Raw genomic sequence first — 22425 nt, forward strand, 5'->3', positions numbered from 1 at the left:
AGAGTCGAAGTCGCTTATTTAAATACATGGTGACAAGCAAGGTCAAGTTTCAAAGCTGACTACCTGATGTGTAAACGATGGACTGGTCGGAAACTCTTGACTCTGATCTAACCGAAGGATCGCCACACCATGATGATCCACTGAACTCTATGTTCAAATGCTTGATCTGGAGCGAGTGACATGTTTGCGGACGGCGGGCTCTCAACCTGATGGAATTCATTGCCCCGCGACTTGGCCGTATACGTGTTGGAATACTTCAATAAAATTAACAGCTACCAATGGAGCGACTGATGGAGAAGGGGGCTAGCAGGATCGCTACAAATAAGCAAGCGCGAAGGCAGTATTTTATGCGTACCATTGCCGAAAATACTTATTCCGAAAAGACACGAAGCCAGGAAGATCTCATTTGCTTCGAAATAGCTTTGCCAAAGGGGGCATTATGAAGGCAGCCCTTTTCAATTGACGATCGATCATGCTTGTGGCTTGGGCTATGCAGTTTCTCGAGAAGGTTATAGTAAATGCGCATATCTCAACTCCATCGGGATAGAGAAAGCAGGCAATGTAAGAACAAGTTGAGAATAGGAAGATCCCCGATAAACTAATTGAGCTGATGAGCCTCGACAAAATCTAGCTGTCTCCAAGTCCTAGTAACCGACCATGAAGCCGCCTGCCGTCTCTAGCCATGTTCTGTTGTTGAATCTCGAGGTATCCCCATGCGAGCGTGGTGAAAGAATGAGGACAAGACTTCGTTCAAAGGACAGAAATCCCGAGAGCGAAAAGATTTCGAAAGGACCCCTGACTCCCGAAGCCAAACCACCACGAGCAAAAACGGACATTGTGTCTTTTGAAAGACCGAATGTGCTCAAGACCACATATTTATCATGTAGAGACACAGCCTTACATATTGCGTAGGCGTGTGCTCGCTTTCTCGCTTTCGGTCTACATCAGAGGACCAGGAAACCCAACTTCACAAGTGAATAGGCAATCACGTTCTGGAAGGAATCGATAACAATGATCCTCACCATCTTCCACCCTAGAAAGCCTGGGGATTCCTTGATTTCCCCTCTTTTACAAATTCTTGAAGCTGTCACTCAGCCGGGGCTGCCAGCATCCTCCAATGGGGGAGACGGAAACAAAGTCTATTGGCGTCTAGTCGGAGCCTGGAACTAAAGTCAAAAATCTGGAAGGATCTCAGAGTTGTCATTTTGAATACTAACTAGGCGGAAGAACGACTCCGTTATCTGGTTGCCAGCGCTATTCCCGGATGTCATGCTTATCTCGGTCTAGGTCATGACGTTTTTGGAACGGGAAATCCGGCAGAAAACTTTCGTCGGGGCTTTCACGGTGTTCGCGCGCCTCTGTTTCAATCTCATCTTGGCTGTCGCAAGCTCAAAGTTCCATGGTGAGGGGCCTCACGAAGTCAAAATCCCGACGACGAGTCATGCCGCTTCCAGAACTATACATACATTCGCACAATCGGTCCACCTCTCCCATGGTGGTTTTGGACAAACGCGATCAACTCTGAGATAGGCAAGCTTCCTGAAGTAGCATGCCCCGGCAACCAGCATAACCAAACACCATCTCGTGCGTTGCCGCCAGAGGCATGCCGCTGCCGTTTCGCCAGTTCTTTGTGAAAGGAAGCATTCTCCCTTTCCAGGCGCCGACATGGCAACCGAAATCGAAGCCGGGAATGACATACCTGCTGCTGGCCTGCGTGTTGGTCACAGCTGCTGTGAGGAGAACACCACACGATGCTTATCTGTCGCAATGCTCTGACCATCAAGTAGATGCAAGGTTACGACGGGGCGATGATGGGCGGCATGAATATCCTGCCGCAGTATAGCGACTATTTCAAGCTGACCACCGCCACTCGCTCGTTGAATATCGCCACTAATTATATCGGAGGGTGCTTATCTGTAAGTTGACCTCAGCCTGCAAAGTCAACAAGATGAGAACATATCTCTCTCGGCTCTCGTGTATGGAGGCTTAGAGTCTTAAGACTACAAAGGCTAACTCGGCGGAGTGTCTTTGCTGGGGATGGGTGACAGATACTTACAGCCGACGGTTCGGACTATTTTGGTCTGCCATGATCACAGTCTTCGCAGCCATATTGCAAGCGTCCTCACAGCACATCGCCATGTTCTGCACCGCCCGAGTCATCATCGGCTTCGGTACCACCGCCTCCGTAATATCCGGTTCCGCATACCTCGCCGAGACGCTCCCATGGGACCAGCGCGCGTGGGGCCTCGCCCTCTTCGACGACTGCTTCTACATCGGCGCCTTGACCGCCGCGGGCGTGACGTACGGATCCTTCAAGATCAGCAGCAGCTGGGCGTGGAGGCTGCCGAGTCTGGTGCAAGGGGCGTGGGGGCTGCTCTGCATATCGTTGCTGCCGTGGCTGCCGGAGAGCCCGCGCTGGCTGGTCGATCAGGGACGCGCTTACGATGCGATAATGGTTCTTGCGCAGGTGAATGCTGGAGGAGACACGGCGGATGAGCTGGTTCGGCTGCAGTTTCGACAGATTTGCGAGACGATTGGGTACGAGCGGGATCCGATGACCTGCAAGGAGGCGGTCCGCAACCGTGGGGCGAGGAAGAGACTAATTATTACAGCATCGTGCGCGCTGATATCCATGCTGACGGGCAACATCGTTTTCATGTATAATGTCGGCAAGATGTTGAGCCACGCAGGCGTCAGTGACGAAGGGACCCAGCTGCTTGTGGTAGGTTGCTCACTCACGAACCGAAAAACTTTGACTTGAGATTCTGACGACACAAAGAATGTTGGGCTAAACGGCGCATCTCTGGTTGTATCAATTTGCGGAAGCTACTACACAGACAAGAAGGGGGCAAAGTCTGCCGCGCTCATCAGCACAGCGGGAGTAACCGTTGCCCTCATCTTGCTAGGCGTCCTGACCAAGTTCTACGGCGACACCACTTATACCCCCGGGATCTGGGCGACGGTTTTTGCGGTATTTTTGTTCTCGATATCGTATGCCTTCGGATGGATCCCCATTCTCTTTCTGATGCCGGCTCAAATGCTGTATTTCCGTATCAGGGCCAAGGGCATGAGCATGTTCAGCTTCATCATCTGCGCTGTTGGCATTGCCGGTAACTTCGCCTATCCTATTGCCATCGACGCCGTAGGTTACTGGGTTTATATCATGAACGGTGGATGGAACGTGCTCTTTTTCGCCTTCATCTGGTGGTACTGGGTAGAGGTCCTGGGAAAGACCCTTGAAGAGATTGATGCGCTGTTTGACGGAAGAAAGCACACTGATACGCCAAACGTGGAGGCTGTTGTGGCTGGCCGAGAAGATGAGAGGTGGAAGACGAGTCTGAGTGAGTGGATGAAAGAGAGGCTTCCCTCAGGGTCGCCCGTCTCATGTAGATAATCCTTAGTAAAGACGACAGCTCTACTATACTTCCTCTGGTCTAGCCTTTCGTAGCGCTCAGGGTTAATATAATATAATAGCGTGGCTATAAATTTCTTCTTGCGACATGTTCTGTGAGACGGCCGGTACTTCCGCCAAAGCATAAGACCGCAAAAGGTCCGTGTTCATTCCAATCACATCCTTCTATACACTTTTGGATATGCACACTTACGATGATACGCATGATTCAAGGGTGGTCAAATACAGAGAGACCTAATACCTTGGTGACGGTAGTCATTAGCCACAATGACGATGAATGACGAACACAAAAATACGCCATGCATATTGGTATACCAATGTGAAATCACTGAGAGAGGTATAGAACTCGTTTCTCATGAGAACACACAGACTGAATTATGGCAAGCACATTGGTTTGCTGTTAAAGATCTGAGAACTCTTACAACCAGTCTGCTTAAATACCCTTAAAGTTCACATGCTTCTCAGATGGAGGACACCGCGGTGCTTATCCCATTTCTCGCGCCAAACACTATCCAAAGTACATATCTTGGACCTCGCAAGCCAAACTTGCAAAGGAAGGGCCAAGAAAAAATGCGATGATTCGAACCCATAGTCGTCATTTCCTATCACGACTGAAGACTTGCGTAAAGTGTTTCGTTCTCAAGCTACGCATAATCACATAGCCGAACTTTTGCTTGAGGGGCTCAGCTGCGTTGACTTCATGTCGTCTTAGTCCGGCTTCAGTGACGCCGAAGTATTCATGCTCGTCCCAGGGGACGAAGGTGCTACATCTACGGAAGTGCCGTTATTACAAGGGGGCATTCGTTGTCGGCTGAGATTTCGGCATTCAGTACCTGGCTGTGAGTTTTATGATTTCAGACTCACCCCTATCATTGCTATGGGGGAACCTATGATTTTGATTAGCAGCGCTTTCTTAAATACTATTGGCTAACACCAAAATCGCGAGTGTGAACAGCGTCGCTGGAGCGGCAGTCTGCAACCACCCCAGATCGTCCTCAAGACTCCCGATTAGCTACTCATGCCGGAACCCTTCCTACTGTCAGGCATCAACCCAAAACGTATATAAGCCCCCCCAAGCATCGACACCAACAAACAAGACAGCAAAGACCCAATGGCCTTGATGCTGTTGTTGCAATGCAACTGGTCTTAACCAACGCTTGTTTATGGCATAACCAGCCGCAACCTCATTCCCGCACTTCATCCGAGATCCTCAGTCTTAGCTACAGCCATCAGTGCCTGTCCCCAGTCACTTTCTACGGATTATTCACCGGACACCGACGGAGAAGAGACGAATCCCATCGCAGACAACCCAACAGACCCAGGAAAGCCAACAGCAGCAGGACTCGCCAGCAAACGAAGCCATGGCCGTCTATTCGCCGTCTATTCATCCTGGTAGAAAAGCTTCAAGACGTTAATCTGTCGGCCGTAGTCCAGTAGTTACCAACCATTGGTTTTATATCCCAGTCCAAATAGAGCCTGAAAACATCTTCACGAATGCACCACGAGCAGGCGCCGCGCATACCCATCTGTTCGTTCTGTATTCAAACCCCATGCACCTTTCACCGCTGCGCATCATCTGCACTACCATCCCTCTTTCCAAACCTTGCCCCGAACCCGCCGATGTCCCTCCTAAAGAACTTGCCAAAGTTCTTCAAGTTCTCATTCATCGTCGCCGGTCCGCCCGCGCCCTGCCCCAGATCCCTCGTCGCGCTGAGCAACTTCTCGCCCAGCGACGTCGCGTCGAACTTGGTCTGCAGCCCGGGAATGACGCTGCTGCCCGCAGCGCTCGTCAGCCCCAGCGCGCTCGCGCCCGCCCCGGCGCCGCCGATGACGCCCAGCCCCGAGCTGCCGAGCCCCGTCGTCGCCATGAGCGGCGTGAGCAGCGGGCTCTGCGCGACGAGCTTGTCACTGAGGTTGCCCTCGCGGTGCATGGCGAAGAGCTCGACCAGGTGGCCCTGATCTCCCTTGCGCACGCCCTTGAGCTCGAGGATCTTTTTGAAGTTGGTGTCGGAGCGGTCGCCGATGTGGATAAGGTAGGCCTGCACCAGACCTTCTGGGGGCGACGGGCGGACCTGGAGGGTCTTGAGGAGCGGATCGATACGGTTCATGGTCTGGTTGACGCGTTTGACGTAGCCTGCTGGCGCGGTGTGCGGTCCGGTGTCCTTGTTGTGGAACGACAAGAGGTTCTCGAATGCCTTGGTCAACACGTACTTGTCGAGGAGCATCTAGCATGTGTTAGTAACGAATACTGGTGTTGAAGGCAATGTTCTCACCTGTTCAGCGCCAACCTCGGAAACAGGCCGGCATTGGACAATGTTGCTAATGTAGGCGGTAACGAGGTGGTCAACCAGGTTGTCGCAGAACGCTCTCGCGTACTGCCCCTTCTCCACGATGGCCAGGATCTCCTCGGTCTTTCCGTTCACTGATGACAGTAGCTCACCAACATATGAGCTTTGATCGCCCACACTCTCCATAGTGCTCCAGTTGGTGTTTCTCATCTCCCGCCAGGCGCCTTCGCAGGCGATCTCAACGTTGCGGACAAGCGTCAAGACAGCAGCACTGGCGACGCCAAGGAAGGCGTCGGCCTGGGACGAGAAATCGACCTTGTCAGCTAAGTTGTTGTCGATGCGCTTTTTGATGCTCTCCTCCAACTGTGTTGTGTTTGTGGACCAAAAGTCGGCTGTGTTTAGAACCAGAATGACGTCTTGGATTGGTGGCCCCTGGGGACCTGCCCTTTGCAGAATGTGCAGGAGAACTTGCTGTGCATACTCGTCCAGGTATTTCGCCAGAGTCTTGGCCAAGTCAAGCAACCTGTCGCTCGTTGAAAGCTTAGCGCATTGAGACAGGGTTAGCCTGTAGAAGTGGAAGAGCTCAATCGCAGACGCCATGACAGCTTGCCGAGAAAACTCTTCGTCTTCGGGAATAAGGGGTACAGTGCGGTATTTTGGTATCATGACGGCAAGTTGCTTGTCTTGAGATTCGACCCACAAGCTCAAGTAGGGCTCGAAGGCAGCAGAGATGGAGCCATGGAAGTTCGACGCCCTGTCATCAGCCGAGCTGAGCGTATCGATACTGGCTCTTGGATCCCCAGCAAAGCGCTTCTCCAACCCCTGTTCAAAGTCTAGTGTCTCTTGGAGGCAGCTGAGCAGCAGGTTGACGTCAATCTTCTGGCCATCTGTCCTCCGCATGCTCCTCTCGAGGATCCCCTTGAAGTCGTCTCTCGTTCCGTCGCAGAAGGCCATGGCGAGCATCTCATTTGCGCGCCAGTGGGGCGGGAATATCACAGCGTGCTCCTCTTCGTGCGTCTTCAGCATGCGCTTGAACCACGCATATCGCCGACCGATGTTGTCGAGGTTCCCGGCTTCGTCGTTGCCCCTGAACACCTGGCGGTACTCACGCAGCTCCGTGTTGACGTACCAGTTCATCAACCGCGACCGCGCCATGTCACCCAAGGCATCCATCACCAAGCAAGCCTCGACCAGGGTGCCCCTCCGCTGAGCGACCTCCCCCTTGGCGAATGCGATCTCAAAGTCCTCGCAGACCTGTTCCAGCAGCTCCCGCTGCAGTTCCGAGACGCCTCTGCTGAGGGTGGCAATCTGCTCGATACTCCTGTAGCTGTTGAAGTGCTTCATAAGCTGCAGCACAGCCTGCAGGAGACTCGCGCATTCCCTGTATTGTCTCGTCTTGGCCAGGCCGCGGAGTTGCTCGTATGCGGTCGTCAGCATCTGAAGCCGTTTCAGAGCCGTCATGCTCAGGGTCAGATTCCGCTTCGTGCCGTCGAGTCGCTTAATGTCGGCCGTCATGGAGGTGATATTCTGCTCGGTCTGGATGGCGCGCGACCGCACCGTCTCGATCTTGCGGAAGAGCTGGGCTAGCTCGGCCTGGGCGGACTGCATGCGCTCAAGGCTGGAGTCGGGCCCGTAGGCCTGGGCGACCTCGAGCTCGGAGATTTCGATGGCAAGATCATTCTTGTGGACCTGCAGCGTATCCGAGACGCGGCCGATGGTGGTGACTGTCGAGGGGTGCGCGAAGAGGTGGTTCAGGTGGTCGATGGGGTCGTAGTCGGCTGCCTTGAGGGTGAGATTGCAGTCTGGCAGGGGCCGTCAATTGGGGAGTTTACCTGCATCGAGCGATGTTTTGTCGGCGATTGAAGTCCCGTTCATGGTGGCGGAGACAATGAGCACAGTCGGCGGGTTTGCACGGCGTTCTTGCGCTCAGAGGGTTGCGGATCATTGCAGCTGACGGAATCCCTGAAGCCAGGTTGGAAGGAGCTCCGTGTCTCGATGTCGTCACGTGTCAAGACGGGATGCAGGGATTCTGCGACAGGACCCGCCTGGCCAATCGGCAGCCATGCCGGACGCCCTACGAGCTTCTCGAAGCCGGCTCCGGTGCTTCTTTTTTCGGATCGTCCCACCTCGAAAGTCTGGGGAAGATTGGATTCATCGAAACAACCTTAGGACGACGTCTTGCAAACAATTCTCCATCATGCATGCGCATCGTCGTTGGAATGATGCGAGATTGCGCTGTGGTCGCAGCTCAGGGGTCATTGGCGCTTTCAGTCCATGGCAGGTCAATCACGCTCACATGGATTCAGTTCTTCTTTGCAGGGCATGATCCTAGGCGACACGGTCCTTTGTTAGAGACGGCCGAATACCTACAGAGAGGCACGACATTCGCGTTCGCACTCCACAACAATCCAATTAGGACCGTCAGGTTGACCACCACTAAACGACCCCTCAACATGGTGGTCGTCACATCTCAGTATTCTTACCCAGTGAATTGAGAAATGACCTTGCCCGAAGCGCGACACATCGGGTACATGATCCAATCAATCGCAACCAGCGACTTCTTCGTGTAACATCGCGCTTACGAGTCTCGATTGAAGTATCAAAAGTGATGAGGTTCTTTGGCGCCTTCTTCCGTTTAGCTGTGGTACCAGTCGGGAAGGGTGCTACGATGTAGTCTCTTTGCAAACAGGTACGAGAACCCCAAGAAGGCAGGTGACAACCCTGTAGGCGTCAGCGAAATGGCAAGAGCATCATCGGCATGCCGTCACTGCCAACAGCAATGACAGCCAAAATATATCGACTTTGCCACTTTACCCTCAAACTACCTACAACGCGAACCCCCAACTTCGCCTTGCCAAGCAGCTGACACCAGAACCATTGAACTAAAGCCAGACTATTTATCCTCCACTATAGCACGATAGTACCTCATTCGCCAGCATACGAACCAGCCTGCCTCGTGCAAACTAACGACTAACGCATTACAGCGCGACGACACCACATAGCACGAATCGCAACACCTTTCCCTCCCACCTTCAGCTTACTCAGTAATCGATTCCATCAGATAAGCTAACCTTCCATCAGTTCTCGTCTCGCCTGGATATCCCGACCTTTCGAGCACCATCCAAAACACCGGACCAGCGCATAACGCTCGATAGTTTGCAGGCGTGCCGTGGCAGCTGGGCACGAACCAACCAAATCCTTCATCATCGGACGGCAGATGGACACCATCACGCTGTACCCGACCCTGCCACCAGTTGACTCGGACCACTGCCGATGCCCAGAACACGAACGACAAGCCATCTAGGTCCACGACTCGTCAGCCGGTCGACCGCATCGCATCATTCTCACCCGATGATTTCGGCCCAGACCCATCCATCTATCTACTCAAGGTGCCTTCTGACCGTCTCTTCACGACTCGTCACAAAATAATTGCCGCCAAGTCTTTCATCCTCATGTTGCAAACATCAGTCTCTCCCAGCCGGTGCCCGTCATCGCCCCGATCCGACCCTCCGATCACCAGCTTCCCGCGGAGAACGTAAGAACACAGTCAGCACCGCGGTCCCAAGTCCTGTCAATCCTCACATGTGTGCTTACAGCACATGCGCCCTCAGTCCCCGCCACCCGCCTTGATTCTTCAACAGACAAACCCACCCACCAACAACACCAACCCCTGCCCCCTGTAGCATACCCTGTCTAATACCTTCCTTCACGTATCGACCACCAACAAGCACCTGCCTAACGATTTAACCCATCTTACGTACACCAAATCAACATCCAAATAAGCATTCTTCAACAAGCACCAATGACATAATTTTACCCCTCCGTGGCATCGCATCGTATCCGTACCCCCCTCCAAAATCCGATAGCCGAGTCATGTCACCTCTCCACCTCCACTCGAGCAGCCCGCACATCGGCATCCCCACCCCGAGCACGACAACATCGGCCGCCGGCCGACCACCGCTCCCAACACACCGCATTCTTCACCTCCCCTCCTCCGACAAACCCCCAAAATCCGAGCGACGCCGTCGCAATCGCGAACAAACGCATCGCTGCCAGAAACGGCCCAAGCGGCCCGCCCGCCACGTGGGAGCACGCCCGACGCGCAACCCGAGTCATTGTCTGCCCTCCGGGCCCCCGTGCTAAACGGCGTAGGCCGCCCAAACCGCGGCCCTAGCGCCGCTCGATGGCCTGGGAGGAGCAAAAGACGACCGCCTCAAAAAAAAAAAAAAAGCACGGCGTCGTCTCCTCCAGTGCGGGTTCTATATTGGGGCCTCAAACCCGCTCCGTCCCCTGATCCTCCCGCAGGACCGGGCGAAATGTGAGGCGGAAGAAGGCACTAACATGGAAGACTAGCCGGCCTCATTACTTGCTTTTGCTTTCGCAATCCAGTCTAAGAAGCGGATGCCAAACACACTGACAAGGGAAAGGCCCAGGCATCGTCATCGTCGTCGTCGTACCCGCATGAGTCTAGAATGCTCTCCAGAGACCCGGACCGAAGGTCCTTCACCGCAACCCCCCGGATCATCTCACCTCATCTCACCTCAGGTAATGTAATCAACTCACCCATCATTCACCGACAGCCAACCTTTTCCAGACTATCGCTCCCGTGACATGCTCCCACGTGCGCCGCACACCATCATCATCCTCTAGCCTGAGGTGACAACCCATTCAATACGCCCTCGAAAGAGCTAACACCACCACCACCATCACACCCACTCAAAATGACAAAGTGAACCACAACCCCCATTCCATCCGCAAACACATTGAATCGCATGGACACAATCAACAATAATACCCCAAAATGTAACCCCAGCAAGCGGAACAAACCTCACACCCCCATCCTCGACCCCCAGCCCAATCAGTCCCCCCATCCCCGATCGACATGCAATACATCCAACACCCATTCCAAAATCCCGACTGGACTGAATCACACCAAGCCGGAACAACACACACACACACACACACACCACACCCCAGGGAAAGATCAACCTGGCGTGCGCATCGGCATACCTTGTTCAGCTGTCCATCGCCCATCGCCGTTTTTACCGCCCCCAAAGAAACACAATGCAAGGCCCCGACTCCAGTGTAAACCCATCCGCCTGCCTGCCTAACCAGATCCCACACCAGGAAAAAAACAAGGAATCACCTCCCCTAAAATCCCCAACTGCAGGGCCGATCTACACCCAACCCACCACACCACACCACCGCACACTCGTGACAGGGCAAAAACAACCGCATTGTCCCCCAAACAGACATTTACAATCCCATGCCAAACAGTGTCTTCTTCTCTTCCAAAAAAAGATACATGCACAATCGCAATACCAAATTAGTCTCCCTCGCACCCACCTATCTTCCATCCCATTGGTCGCCCAGCCAAAGCACAAGAGCGAAATCAAGGTCGGCCTGCAGTGCAGTACCAACCACCCGACCCCGATTCCAAATGATCATCATCATCAGCAACCACCACCACCACCCCTCAAATTGTATATCTATGTAAATCACCCACCAAATCGAACCGCTCCCGTATCCCGGAGCTTACTCCGAGCCTGCCCCCCACCGCCGTACCACCCAGGCCTCCTCCCCTACAACTCTCTCTGTGCTCCTGTCCAGCCTGCCCCTCCTCTGGACTACCTACCTACCTACTGCCCCGCGGGATCTGCGTGGGTTACCTCACTTTACCCAGCAGCACAGCACCACACACCACTGTGACACTGGACATGCCACAATAGAACCCCACACCCAACTGTGCTGCAGTGCAGTGCTGTGTGTCCCGCCCCAATCACCCACCACACAAAAAAAAATGAAATCTCACGATGGGGGGACCGCAGAGACAGGCAGTCAAATTGTGAAACCCAAGATAGGATGTTCAACGAGAAACCGCCTCTCTTTTTCGAGGGAATATATTGAGAAAAAGGGCGGTCTACAAAGCGCCCAACGGAACAAAAAATCCAAAATAACGCCCCTCACCCCGCCGCAGCCAATCCCCCGCTCCCTCCCGTTTTATATTGTGAGTCATGATCAAAGACAATTGTTTCCCCGAGCTTTCGACCAATTTGAAATACACAGACACACACATACACAGAGAGACAGACAGCAGTCAGTCAGTCAGTCAGTCCAATGATGCCATGCCCAAAACAATGTTTCCGCTACACCGCCCCTTGTTCCAATCTTCGTGCGTCCATGCGGGATATCATCAGCCGTCCGAGATTCTTTTTTTGGTATCCTCCTCCTCTTCCTTTCGGTCCCCCTCCCCGTCCCCGCCTCCGCACCCTCGTAAAAGAGAAAAAAGAAAGCATCATTCGTGCCACCCGGGGAAAATGCTGGGGATTCCAGAAAAACAAAACATGAAATAGAGTAATGACGACCGTGATTGGAGAAAAATGGAAACGTCAAAAGATGCAGAAGAAGAAAGAAAAAAAAAAAAGCCCCCAAATTCGGACAGTGAACGCCAAATCGCCTTGCCCAGATGCTGCTGCTGGTCCCCTTCATACGCCATGCAAATGCAGATTTCGTCGTCCGTAGAAGCTTCGGCCCGCCAGGCCGATGATTGCCGATGCGCATGTCTTGTCGGCAGAACTGTTGCTGTTGCTGGAGAGATGCAGATGAAATACAGAGCGGGAAAAAAAAAGACCGTCGTTCGTGGGCGTCATATCCAGGGTAGGATCGCCACTCTCAGATGATAACGTCTCCCCGATCAGGAGCTGTGCAGAGCCCTGAAACCAGTCGCGATGAGACTGCGGGAGCTGTCCTTGGCATCTAATGGTCCGCTCCAGTAAAAGAGCCCCTGTCGAATGCTGTCAGCGACTTTGTAACCTTTATTGCAGTTTACGGTCAGGCACATTACCCCCAAGCTCTTTGATTTGCAGAAAGACGCCTTCATTTTTACCGTGTCGGGGTTGTCGTACGTCACGAAACCGCCGTCGGCCCCCACGCATTGAGCTGCAATGTGCTTCTTGTCCAACACCTCCTTCGTCCCGCGGCGCGGCAGCTGGTTGTAGTCGAACGTGCCGTTATCCCCGCCAACCCCCTTGAACTTCTGTCCCGGTCCGGCGGCGTGCAGAAAGCTGCGTCCGTAGAGAGGGATGCCGAGGAGGATCTTCTGCGAGGGAAACCCCTGAGAGACGAGATACTGCACCGCCGAGGCTCCCGAGCTCTCATCCTTGCTCAGTGCGTAGAGTTGAGCGTGGTGGCCACTCCGATGTGTCCACGAGCCTGAAAAGTCGTAAGCCATCAGGTTGATGAAGTCGAGGTAGTCGGCCGTCCGTCGCAAGTCGATGTACTGAAGAACCGCCCTCCCTGCTGGCAAAGCGGCGGTGAGGAGGTAGTGGCTTTCCGGCATATGAAGGCGAACGGCTGCTATCAAGGCGAGAAAGTGGTGACCTTGTTGGGGATCGCAAGGATACTCCCAGACGACTGGCGAGGAGTGGTGAGCTTCGGCTCCCATGCTGCAGAAATAGGCAGAACTTACTATCGATGCCGTCCAAGCCAGATGCGTCCACCAAACCTCTCGCAGACCGAGCAAAGTTGTCTCTGTACAACGTATTCGCGGCGACCGAGGGGAAGACTGCTGCTGAACTACCGCCGCCGATGGATAAGACAACCTGCAAGTGCGGATGCTTCTGCTTTAGGTGCATTAGAGATCCTAGACCGCCTTGCACGCCATCGACTGGTGCGCGGGCATCGGCCCACTCGTCGCTGAGCTACAGTCCGCTGGTCAGCCCGGTCGTGATGCGAGCTGAATTTTGAGAGACTCACAAAGACACCGCCGTCCGCCGACACGTTTGCAAAGGCGTAATACACGTGGTTGATACACCCGTAGTTCATCGCGCCAGGCGTATCCCCTTGGTAGATCCGTTCGTTGGGAAAGTAGACGGCGTTGGTGTACATGACGTTCGAGATGCTAGTCGTTCTGCGCGACTTGCGCGACGACGATGAGGAACTCATTCTGATTCTTGTTGCCATGAAGTGGCGCGTGATGGCGTACAATCTGAAAAGTTGGAACAGAAGAGAAGCAACTCAGAGAGTTAGTGCGAGAAGGGGATGGTGGTAAGGACAGTATATGAAGGAAAGGACTTGGACCCAAAGCTGCATGCTGGAGCAATGAGCTGGTCGGTCAGGCAGCAAGCGCGAATCTCTGTGGCCCCAAACAGCATCGAGGTTGTCCTATATATTTGGCTAGACACCACAGTGCAGCAGAGACAAGAAGATGCGACGGTGAGCGAACGTGGGTAGGGTAGCATACACTTAAGGTCTTGTCCGAGGCGGTGGAGACGACGGGTATCAAAATTACAAGAGGGTCCAGGATACCATCGATGCCATGATGCATGACATAATTGGGCTGGGGGTGGAAGAAGCCTCATGGGGGGGTGCGCCTCCAGAAGATGCGGTTGCGCTGCGCTTGCAGGGGTGGAGTGATGGTATTGAGACTTTTGTCAAGTCATATATGAGAGATCTCGAAGAGAGGATAGAGAAGGATGTGCGGGAAAGGCGTAGGACGAGCAACGAGAGTGCCACTGTGCCTGTGCCACGGAGCTGGCGTGTACCAGACAGAGATTCGGAAACCGGGGAGACACAGACAGGCTACAAATAGAGCAGGATGGGCAAAATAATGGGAGAAGGGCCGCAACAAGATTACAAGGCCTCGTGGTCGGGCGTGGTCGTCCTTCTGGTGCCGTTATTTTGATTGCCTAGCTTGCCCATCCTGATTCTGCTGCCCGTGAGCTAGTTAGTTCGGCGCGAGTCTGTTCTCAGCTTCTCTGTCTGAATCCAACCGTCGGCGACGACCGCCGACCCTTGGCGGCAGTTGACGATCAGGGTTGCAGGGAACAGGAATGATCCCTGCACGCCGCACCGCTACTTTTGCTCCTCTTCCTTTTCTTTTGTTCGTCCACCTTTTTTCTGCATTTTCCGAATGATTTCTCCACGCCTGGCCGGCCGTGCATGCAGGTCTTCGCGACGAGGTAGGCAGGGAGCAGGCATTCATTCTCTGGCCAGTGTTCTTGTTTGTGTCGGTATGTGCTGGTGATGCTGCTTCAAGACGTGGACACTGTGATTGCCAGCCGCATCTCGTGTATGTTGTTCACCGACCAATGTAAATGAACCTGTTGGGTCTGCGGCTGCAAGAGACGAATTATCCTGGACGAAGCGCCGTGGTCTGTACTGCAACGGCACCCTTGGTACATACAGTGTCTGTTGTTCATTAGACGTCAGCCAGTCAAGTCCGGCGCAAAAGGGCCTGTTTGCTCCGTTGAAGGTCGTCCAATTGGCCTTGAACCAAGATAATTGACCAACTTCAGCACGCGTGCGTCAAAAGAGTCGGACCGGTCTCCCAGAAATTTGGCAGGAGCAGTTTTGCAGCGACCTGTCTCCTCGTGTTATGACGATCCGAGGATGAAAGGAGCAGGCGAATCATGTTCGAGGGATGCAGGCCTACAAGGCTCGGTATACATCAAACCAGCCACAATGCGACGGTGGGAAATGATGGTTCTCTGAAAGGTGCTTGTGGCTTTGGGCTCTTGACAAGCACGTCCGTCCCCTTCTCGACGGGGAAGTTGAATAGAAGATCCGCCGGGTGAGAATTCGCGGCCGCGGCGGTCTGACCTCCAGCAGTTGGTTTGAAGTCATCGCTAATGGTCGGCGCTAGGCGTCGTGGGAAAAGAAAGCGTACCTGGAGAATCCACGAGGTTCCTTCCAGGCTAAGATGGGACGACACACAACTGCCCGAGAAGCAGGAATTCTGCACTGCATTGCCAAACTCTAAAGCAACCTTCAGCTCTGCGCTGGCGAATGCGGGCTTGGTCTGGTATTCGAACGCTGTTGGTTGTGTTGTCGTTTGCATTCCCAACCTCGTGGGATCAGCTGTAGCTTGTCGGTTGAGCAAGCGGCTGTTGTACTTTGCAGCCAATTTGAGTTGAACGTTACAGACAGTGCTCATCACACTGACGTGAAAATTGTGGATCGATAGGCGAGTGACATGCACTGAGACCCTCATCCGTCCACCCTTTGAGCGGCACAGCAGTATCTGGTGCTTTGGAACGGGTAGATCCCAGCTGATGCGCTGGGAAACTGGGGGAAACTAGTGAATCACACACGGACACGCAAGGAGCATTGTCTTCAGGCGGTGAAGTCGAGCGCAGAACAAGCCGGGCTGGGCAAAATATGTCGAGCGAGTCCAAACAAGGTATCCGTACGTGGACGAGATATAGACGGCCGTCTCAGTCGTAGGGTTGACCAGTAGCATAGCCATGCGACTCAGTGGCAGGGAACTGTCCAGTGAGCAGACATGTAGCGGCAGCTTGGCTGCGCGGGGGCCCACCCAAACGATGGAAACAGCCGACTGACACAGAGGGTCGAGTGGAGGAGATGGTTGCAGGTGACTGCATGCCACGCTGGCAGCACATAGTTGTACATGAAGCGGCCCTGAGGTCTGGGAAATCCGACGATTTGGGAGCATGAGGTCATTGACCGAGGGCCGTCGAGTTGGGTATTGATGAATAGCTGTCGGTCTGCGTGGCGTGACGGTGAGTATGCATTGTGGTATTGTTGGCGCATTGTTCGTTGAGAAGCTGAGTTGTCCCGCGATATGTTGGGCCATCTCTTGTCTCTGGATACGTGGAGGCAGAGCGGGTGTTTTTTTTTCGCCTCGCCGTCTCGGTCGCATCGGCCCACGAGAAAGAGAGAAGATCCATGGGTGTCCCATACTGACTAAGGCAGGTCGATCAACGATGTCAAGCCGAGAGAGAATACTCGAGCGATGATGGGCTCTATGGCTCCGTGGTGTGTCCGTGGGCATCCATCCCATCCCGCGTGGGCACGCCGCACCCTGCCAATTCTGTAGGCTGTACGTACGAAGATATGCGGGCGTGCTCCGTATGTAAGTAACTTGCAGTAGTCGGTTCCGATGATTGGGCGCAGGCGATGGCTAAGTGAAAAAACCCCAGCAAAGTCTAGTCAGTCAGGGTCGATATGCATGGCATGGCATCCTCCTGACTTCTCTGGCTTCCGCATCGGAGCGAGTGTTGCGACGTTTTGGAGGGGGTCGCGATGCTTGAAAATAGAATTGACTTTTTCCTAGGTACAAGGCGACGGCAGTCTTTGGACTGCTTGGGAGGTCGAGAAACGTGGGAGAAACGCGCTAGAACAGCCACGTCGCGCGAAGAAGAGATGAAGGGACGGGCGTGCGATTGGCGGGAGAGCAATAGGCGTTGATGACTTGGGTCGGCAGCCGTTGGTCGGATTTGTGCCTTGATGAAGCAAACAAAGTCCGGTCGAGAAGTGCGGGGTCAGTCTCGTTGAGGAGAAAAAAAGTCGGACACGGTATGAAAGAAGAGACCCATCAACGGAGCGGAGACGTGGACGGCATCTGAGGGGAGGAGCAGCTGCGTGGTGGTGGGTTGAAGAAGCCGAAGACGGCCCCAGATGCAATGGAAGGGAAAAAGAAAAGAAGAAGAAGAAGTGGAAGTGCATGTCATTCTGCAGCCTTGGCGAGCTAGGTGCTGTAGTGTTCACTGTCAACGGAACTGAATGAACCCTGAGGTGGGAATGCCAAAAGAACGTGGGTCCTTTCCTGCCCAACTGAGCCATCTTCCATTTTCTGCAAGTCCCCTGCCACACTGAGGCAAGTGCGAGGGCTCCTTCTTTCCTCCAGTGTGCCCGCAAACCGAGGATGGAAGGAGTGGATGGGAATACCCTTTCTGTTAGAAGAAAGGCAAAAGGAATGGAAGGATTGAACACTGTGAAGGAGAAGCTTACCTACGTACCTTACTGATGGAAGGTAAGACGGTCTTATTGAGAACGCAACTGCCTTGCCTAAGTTACCTTACTTTTGGGGAAGTGGTTGTGAAACCGTGCCTTCCAAGTCAAATGATTTAGATTCAGTGGAGGTAATTACCTACTAAGGTAAGTCAAGGTAGGTAATGATTGAAGATGCCTTCCCCAAGGCAGGCAACGCGCCAAATCTCTTTCCATAGTAGCGAGACCGCAGTGAATTACCTATTGTACCTAGGCACCTGTGTTCGGGCTGTGCACGTTACGGTCCGTCCTCACAGACATCCATCCCACTTTCCCTGCCCGTGGTTCCTCGCCGTCCATGGCCCCTCCCCGTCACCCACGTACCTACCTACGGCCCGGCCGAAGAACGGGAGGGGTCATTCAGGGACTTCCCGCGGCCAACCCCTCCGACCCGTCGTGGGATGCTGCCTTGGCGAGGATCGGCCCTGTCAAGTTTTCTCCCTCCCAGCATTGGACCCGTGTGCACATATGCAGCGGCAAACACAACATCACACGCTCATCCTGGGCGCATGTTGGATCATGATGGGTGTGCCCCAGCTTCAGAGATACAAAAATGACCTTTTTCAAGACATGGCATCAACCATTGGCGCTCTCCGCGCGGAGAAGCAAAAAGCAGCCCTGATCTACAGGAACCAAGCCTCCCTTTGTCGTGATACAGCCTCCCAGCCTCCTCCTCTACTGCTCGGTGCTTATTCTCGCCAAACGTTACCAGCAGGCTGCAATCTACCATACTCGACAAGACGCTCCTCCAACATCGCTTGACCTGCCAAAGCGGAGTATAATCCCTGTCTACACTTGATTCACCAACCAATCTCTGATCTCGCTTGATCCTGTCGTTGGCCAGCAACCAATTGTGTCGACCAGCATGTTGGAGCATTGCCTGATGTTGGTTCTTGTTCCGAGACTCCTTGTCGTTATATGGGCCCGTCGGTTTGGTCGCAAACATGACAGGACAGGACAGCAAGACCATCGAACTGGCTTGATTCCCCACGATGTTTTCCCCCCTTCCCCTCTCAACATCTCTCCTCACCTCTGGCGAGACAAAATTCAAACTTTGACTGCTCTTTCAACCAAGTCCAAGATCTACCCCGAGTGATCCCACAATAGTTCCACTCCGTGCCGTGTCGCACCCGTCGAAGAATCTCGCAACAGGCTAGTTTCCCCTCATTGGCTGCAGTTGCAAACTAACTAATCCCCCGTCGAACAGGGATACCCTCGCTTGGGCCCGGACACAAACCTTCGAGAACAAACCGTGGACCTTGAAAGCGCTCGCAGACATGTCTACTGCTGACGTCCAGGCTCCTCAGCATCCCGCCGGCGCTATCGAAGCCGCAGATGAGCCCGTCGACCCGAGTGAATTTGATCCTGTTGAGTGGGACCGGTCTTCCGCTGATTCGGCCTCACTCACCTCAAGTGTCCTCGATCACGAGTACGAGAATGGGCGTCGTTTTCACAGATTTCGACACGGTCGCTACCCGATGCCCAATGATGAGACGGAGCAGGATCGCGAGGACATGAAACATACAATGTTTCTCGAGCTTCTTGTGAGTAACGTCATAAGCATATACTTGGCTGCGTTTGCACATCTAGAGCTGATGTTCCCCAATTCAGGATGGCGATCTGTTTCTCGCTCCTATTGGAGATGACCCTCAAAAGATTATAGACATTGGTACCGGAACCGGTGAGTCTATCCGTTTGAATAGAAATCAGCTGCTCCTCGGCCTCTGACAATAACGAACTAGGCAAGTGGGCAATTGAAGGTATTTCCTGGCGACTCGATCGACGAGGTCCATACACTAATCCATCCGTGCCAGTCGGCGACCTCTATCCAGGTGCATCTGTTCTGGGCATTGATCTATCTCCCATTCAACCTTCCTGGGCCCCTCCAAATGTCAAATTCTTAGTCGACGATGCCGAGGATGAATGGCTTAACGGGGACGACTACGACTTTGTTCATTTTCGAGCGATGGCTCCCCTTCTTCGGAAGCTTGATATGGTCCTCGCAGATGCTTACAAGTAAGACTGTAAAAGCAGAAAAACTACCAACGTTGCTGACCAATGTTGAAGTCATATGAAACCTGGAGCTTGGATAGAGTTCCAGGAGTTGCACGGCCAGATCCATTGCGACGACGGAACTATGGCCGATGACGATAAGCTCAAGGAGTTCTACGAGCTTGTCGTTGAGGCTTTCCAGAATCTTGGTCTTGATTTGCACAAAGCGCGGGACTTGAGGCCTCACCTTGAGGCTGCTGGTTTCAAAGACATTCATTGTGAAATCAAAAAGATCCCAATCGGCATTTGGCCAAAGGATCCGACCCAGCGAGTGATTGGCAAGTACTCGAGGCAGGCCATCGAAATGGCAGCACCGGCGTTCACTGGTAAGCCATTCGAAGCCATGGGAATCTCAAAGGTAGAGTCTCAAGTGTGGTGCGCAACCGTCAAGAAGGACATGGAGGACCTCAGCAAGCATCGTTACTACAACATGTTCTTCTGGTATGCTCAGAAGCCTAAGGATGCCCCCGTGCGGGACGACGGAGCCGGCTCATCAGGAGAGGATGACGCTTGATTGCCCAGTTCTAAACACATCATGTTCTAAAAACGGCTGCGACAAGCCGACGGATGAGGTCAATATACAAAACTTGAGGTCGAAGTGATTCCCGAACAGTATGGCGGTGGGGCCGTGGTGAATCGCTCAACTACGAGGGCGACCAGTTTGAGGATTCATACTATTCATACTAGGCCAAATGAAAATGTCATTCCACGTTGGAAGTATTACATCTTGCATGTTGAATGTGCAGGGCGAAGCGTCCTAATTCTGAACATGTCTACTTGACTATCTTGGTGAGAGCGTGGCAAGTGGTGTCTGAACCTCTATAGTGAGACTCCCAAGCAGGCCCCACAAGAGCTCCGGAGTGATAGTGAAGTGATTGCTGACTAATTTTATGGGGTAAGCTTCTCGGAGTCAATGCGCAAGCGCGCATCGCAAGCTGCATTTTCCTACATCGTCAACCAAGCAACTCAAACCACAGGCAAGGCGTACCAGATCACCCAACTACAATTACCCACTTGTATCACTGTGGATTTCACGCAATTTTACTCCCTTGAACTCGAACTTCCACCCTCAGCAAACCACCACGCGACATCAACAAACCAAACCGATCGCAGCTCCCATATCAAGAACCAGCGACAACCTCACCTGCGTCACCCAACAGCTCCGCGAAGCTCCCTCCGCCTCTTCAGCAATGGCAGCTGTAGCCCGCCCGGAGGCAACCCAGATCCTCACCCACGCCCCGCAAGCGATAACCTTTTCCTTCACCCCCTTCCTCCGCCAGACCTACCGCCACGAGCTCTCCTCCGACCGCCCGCAATGCAAGCCCTTCCTCGCGGGCCACTGCCCCCTCGGCGCCTCCTGCCCAGACCGCCACGCCTCCTCGCCATCCTCCTCCAACAATAACTCCGGCGGCGGCGGCGGCGGGCCCTCGCTGGTCTGCAAGCACTGGCTGCGCGGCCTCTGCAAGAAGGGCGAGAGCTGCGAGTTCCTCCACGAGTACAACCTGCGCAAGATGCCCGAGTGCAACTTCTTCATGCGCAACGGCTACTGCTCCAACGGCGAGGAGTGCCTGTACCTGCACATCGACCCACAGTCGAAGCTGCCGCCGTGCCCGCACTACGACAAGGGCTTCTGCCCGCTGGGCCCGCGCTGCAGCAAGAAACACGTCCGCCGGAAGCTGTGCGTCTACTACCTCGTCGGCTTCTGCCCCGAGGGCCCCGGGTGCAAGTTCGGCGCGCACCCGCGCTGGAGGACGGACCTGGAGAAGCCGAGCGTCAAGGTCGAGGGCGAGGACGAGAAGAAGGACGGCGAGCGCGAGGACGGCGAGGCGGTGCCGGTGCAGAGGGAGCAGCGCATGCGGGACATGCACGAGGACCGCGGCCACGGGGACCGGAGGCACGGCCGCGGAGGAGGCAAGTGGCGCGATCGCGGGAACAGGAGGTTCCGAGGACGTGGTGGTCACTGAGAGGAGCGGCGCTTGGTTTGATGATAGGAGAAGGATGTGGGAGAGGGTGTGTACTATAGAGCATTTTTACGGCTTTCCTGCGTGGTCCGGTTTGCGACTGCGCTTGGCTCAATGATACCAAAAGTTTATGAATCATGGAGTTCTTTTACAAAATTGATGGGCCTGGAAACGAAGGGTTGCAATTGCAATAGTTTTAAACAGACTAAACCGCGGATTCAGAAGAGCGCAATGGGCGGCGCAACTGTGCACGAAATACCTTGTTGCAACAGGTATTTAAAAGTCTCCCAACACCCTACCCTGACTTATCCCAACCTCTGCAAACGCGTCAAATAAATCTTCCATAAATAAATGTTCCCGGTCATTCCGCCCCTAAATGGACGCAAAAATCAAAAGGAAACGAGTATGACAGGACTCGAACCTGCAACCACGGCCAACTTGGCAATGAGTACCGGAAGACCGCACGCTAGCCATTGCGCCACATACCCAGCTGATGACTATTCAGCTGAAAGATCTGCCTAAGTTGTGTGGACCTTTGGTGGGGCTGCTGCGTCGCCGCAGCAGAACATGCGACGAACCCCAGATTTGTAAATGGGCGCATGCTATTAATACCCTGGATCAATGCATGGCAGGTTCACCGAAAAAACTCGCTTTTACGCTTACGCTGCTGATGCTTTCCGATTAAGTGACGTTCGAGTTCAGCCAGCTGATCGGTCTTGGGCATTGTCTGGCTCTCAGTCAGACCGCCGCCTGATCAATAATGATGAGGAGCGTCTTGCGTTACTCGAAACGACAAGATTATCTCCAAAACTTCACGTCTTCATAATTTCATCTTGAACATAGCATAGACTTCTGCAGCCTCCAGCAGAGACAACTTGGCGGCTGAGAGACCTCCCCTCTGGGTAAAGTACGACATCATGTT

At 53.8% G+C, this 22425-nt stretch overlaps 5 protein-coding genes and 1 non-coding gene across 6 annotated transcripts; 3 read left to right on the top strand and 3 right to left on the bottom strand.

The window, feature by feature from the left end:
• Window positions 1-2137: 2137 nt before the first annotated feature.
• On the top strand, window positions 2138-3401 carry COL26b_008547 (uncharacterized protein; the record flags this gene model as incomplete). Its single annotated transcript, XM_053181304.1, has 3 exons — window positions 2138-2722; window positions 2780-3341; window positions 3391-3401. The coding sequence occupies 3 exons, from the start codon at window positions 2138-2140 to the stop codon at window positions 3399-3401; spliced, it is 1158 nt and encodes a 385-aa protein (XP_053034698.1).
• Window positions 3402-4971: 1570 nt separating this feature from the next.
• Window positions 4972-7575, bottom strand: COL26b_008548 (uncharacterized protein; the record flags this gene model as incomplete). The annotated part of the gene is made up of 3 exons (XM_053181305.1): window positions 4972-5637; window positions 5686-7502; window positions 7533-7575. 3 exons carry the CDS (start codon window positions 7573-7575, stop codon window positions 4972-4974), a joined length of 2526 nt encoding a protein of 841 aa, XP_053034699.1.
• A 4819-nt stretch (window positions 7576-12394) lies between these two features.
• On the bottom strand, window positions 12395-13644 carry COL26b_008549 (uncharacterized protein; the record flags this gene model as incomplete). The annotated part of the gene is made up of 4 exons (XM_053181306.1): window positions 12395-12484; window positions 12587-13113; window positions 13169-13400; window positions 13456-13644. 4 exons carry the CDS (start codon window positions 13642-13644, stop codon window positions 12395-12397), a joined length of 1038 nt encoding a protein of 345 aa, XP_053034700.1.
• Window positions 13645-18767: 5123 nt separating this feature from the next.
• Window positions 18768-20056, top strand: COL26b_008550 (uncharacterized protein; the record flags this gene model as incomplete). The annotated part of the gene is made up of 5 exons (XM_053181307.1): window positions 18768-19034; window positions 19102-19171; window positions 19233-19250; window positions 19305-19506; window positions 19558-20056. The coding sequence occupies 5 exons, from the start codon at window positions 18768-18770 to the stop codon at window positions 20054-20056; spliced, it is 1056 nt and encodes a 351-aa protein (XP_053034701.1).
• A 676-nt stretch (window positions 20057-20732) lies between these two features.
• YTH1 (RNA-binding component of cleavage and polyadenylation factor) lies at window positions 20733-21506 on the top strand (the record flags this gene model as incomplete). Its single annotated transcript, XM_053181308.1, has 1 exon — window positions 20733-21506. The coding sequence occupies one exon, from the start codon at window positions 20733-20735 to the stop codon at window positions 21504-21506; it is 774 nt and encodes a 257-aa protein (XP_053034702.1).
• Window positions 21507-21903: 397 nt separating this feature from the next.
• On the bottom strand, window positions 21904-21991 carry COL26b_008552. Its single transcript has one exon. It is a non-coding gene; the product is annotated as a tRNA-Arg (tRNA).
• Between the last annotated feature and the right edge of the window lie 434 nt (window positions 21992-22425).

The sequence above is a fragment of the Colletotrichum chrysophilum genome (assembly GCF_026319265.1).
Source record: "Colletotrichum chrysophilum strain AFK26 chromosome Unknown scaffold_76, whole genome shotgun sequence".
In the NCBI taxonomy this organism is placed as follows: Eukaryota; Fungi; Ascomycota; class Sordariomycetes; order Glomerellales; family Glomerellaceae; genus Colletotrichum; species Colletotrichum chrysophilum.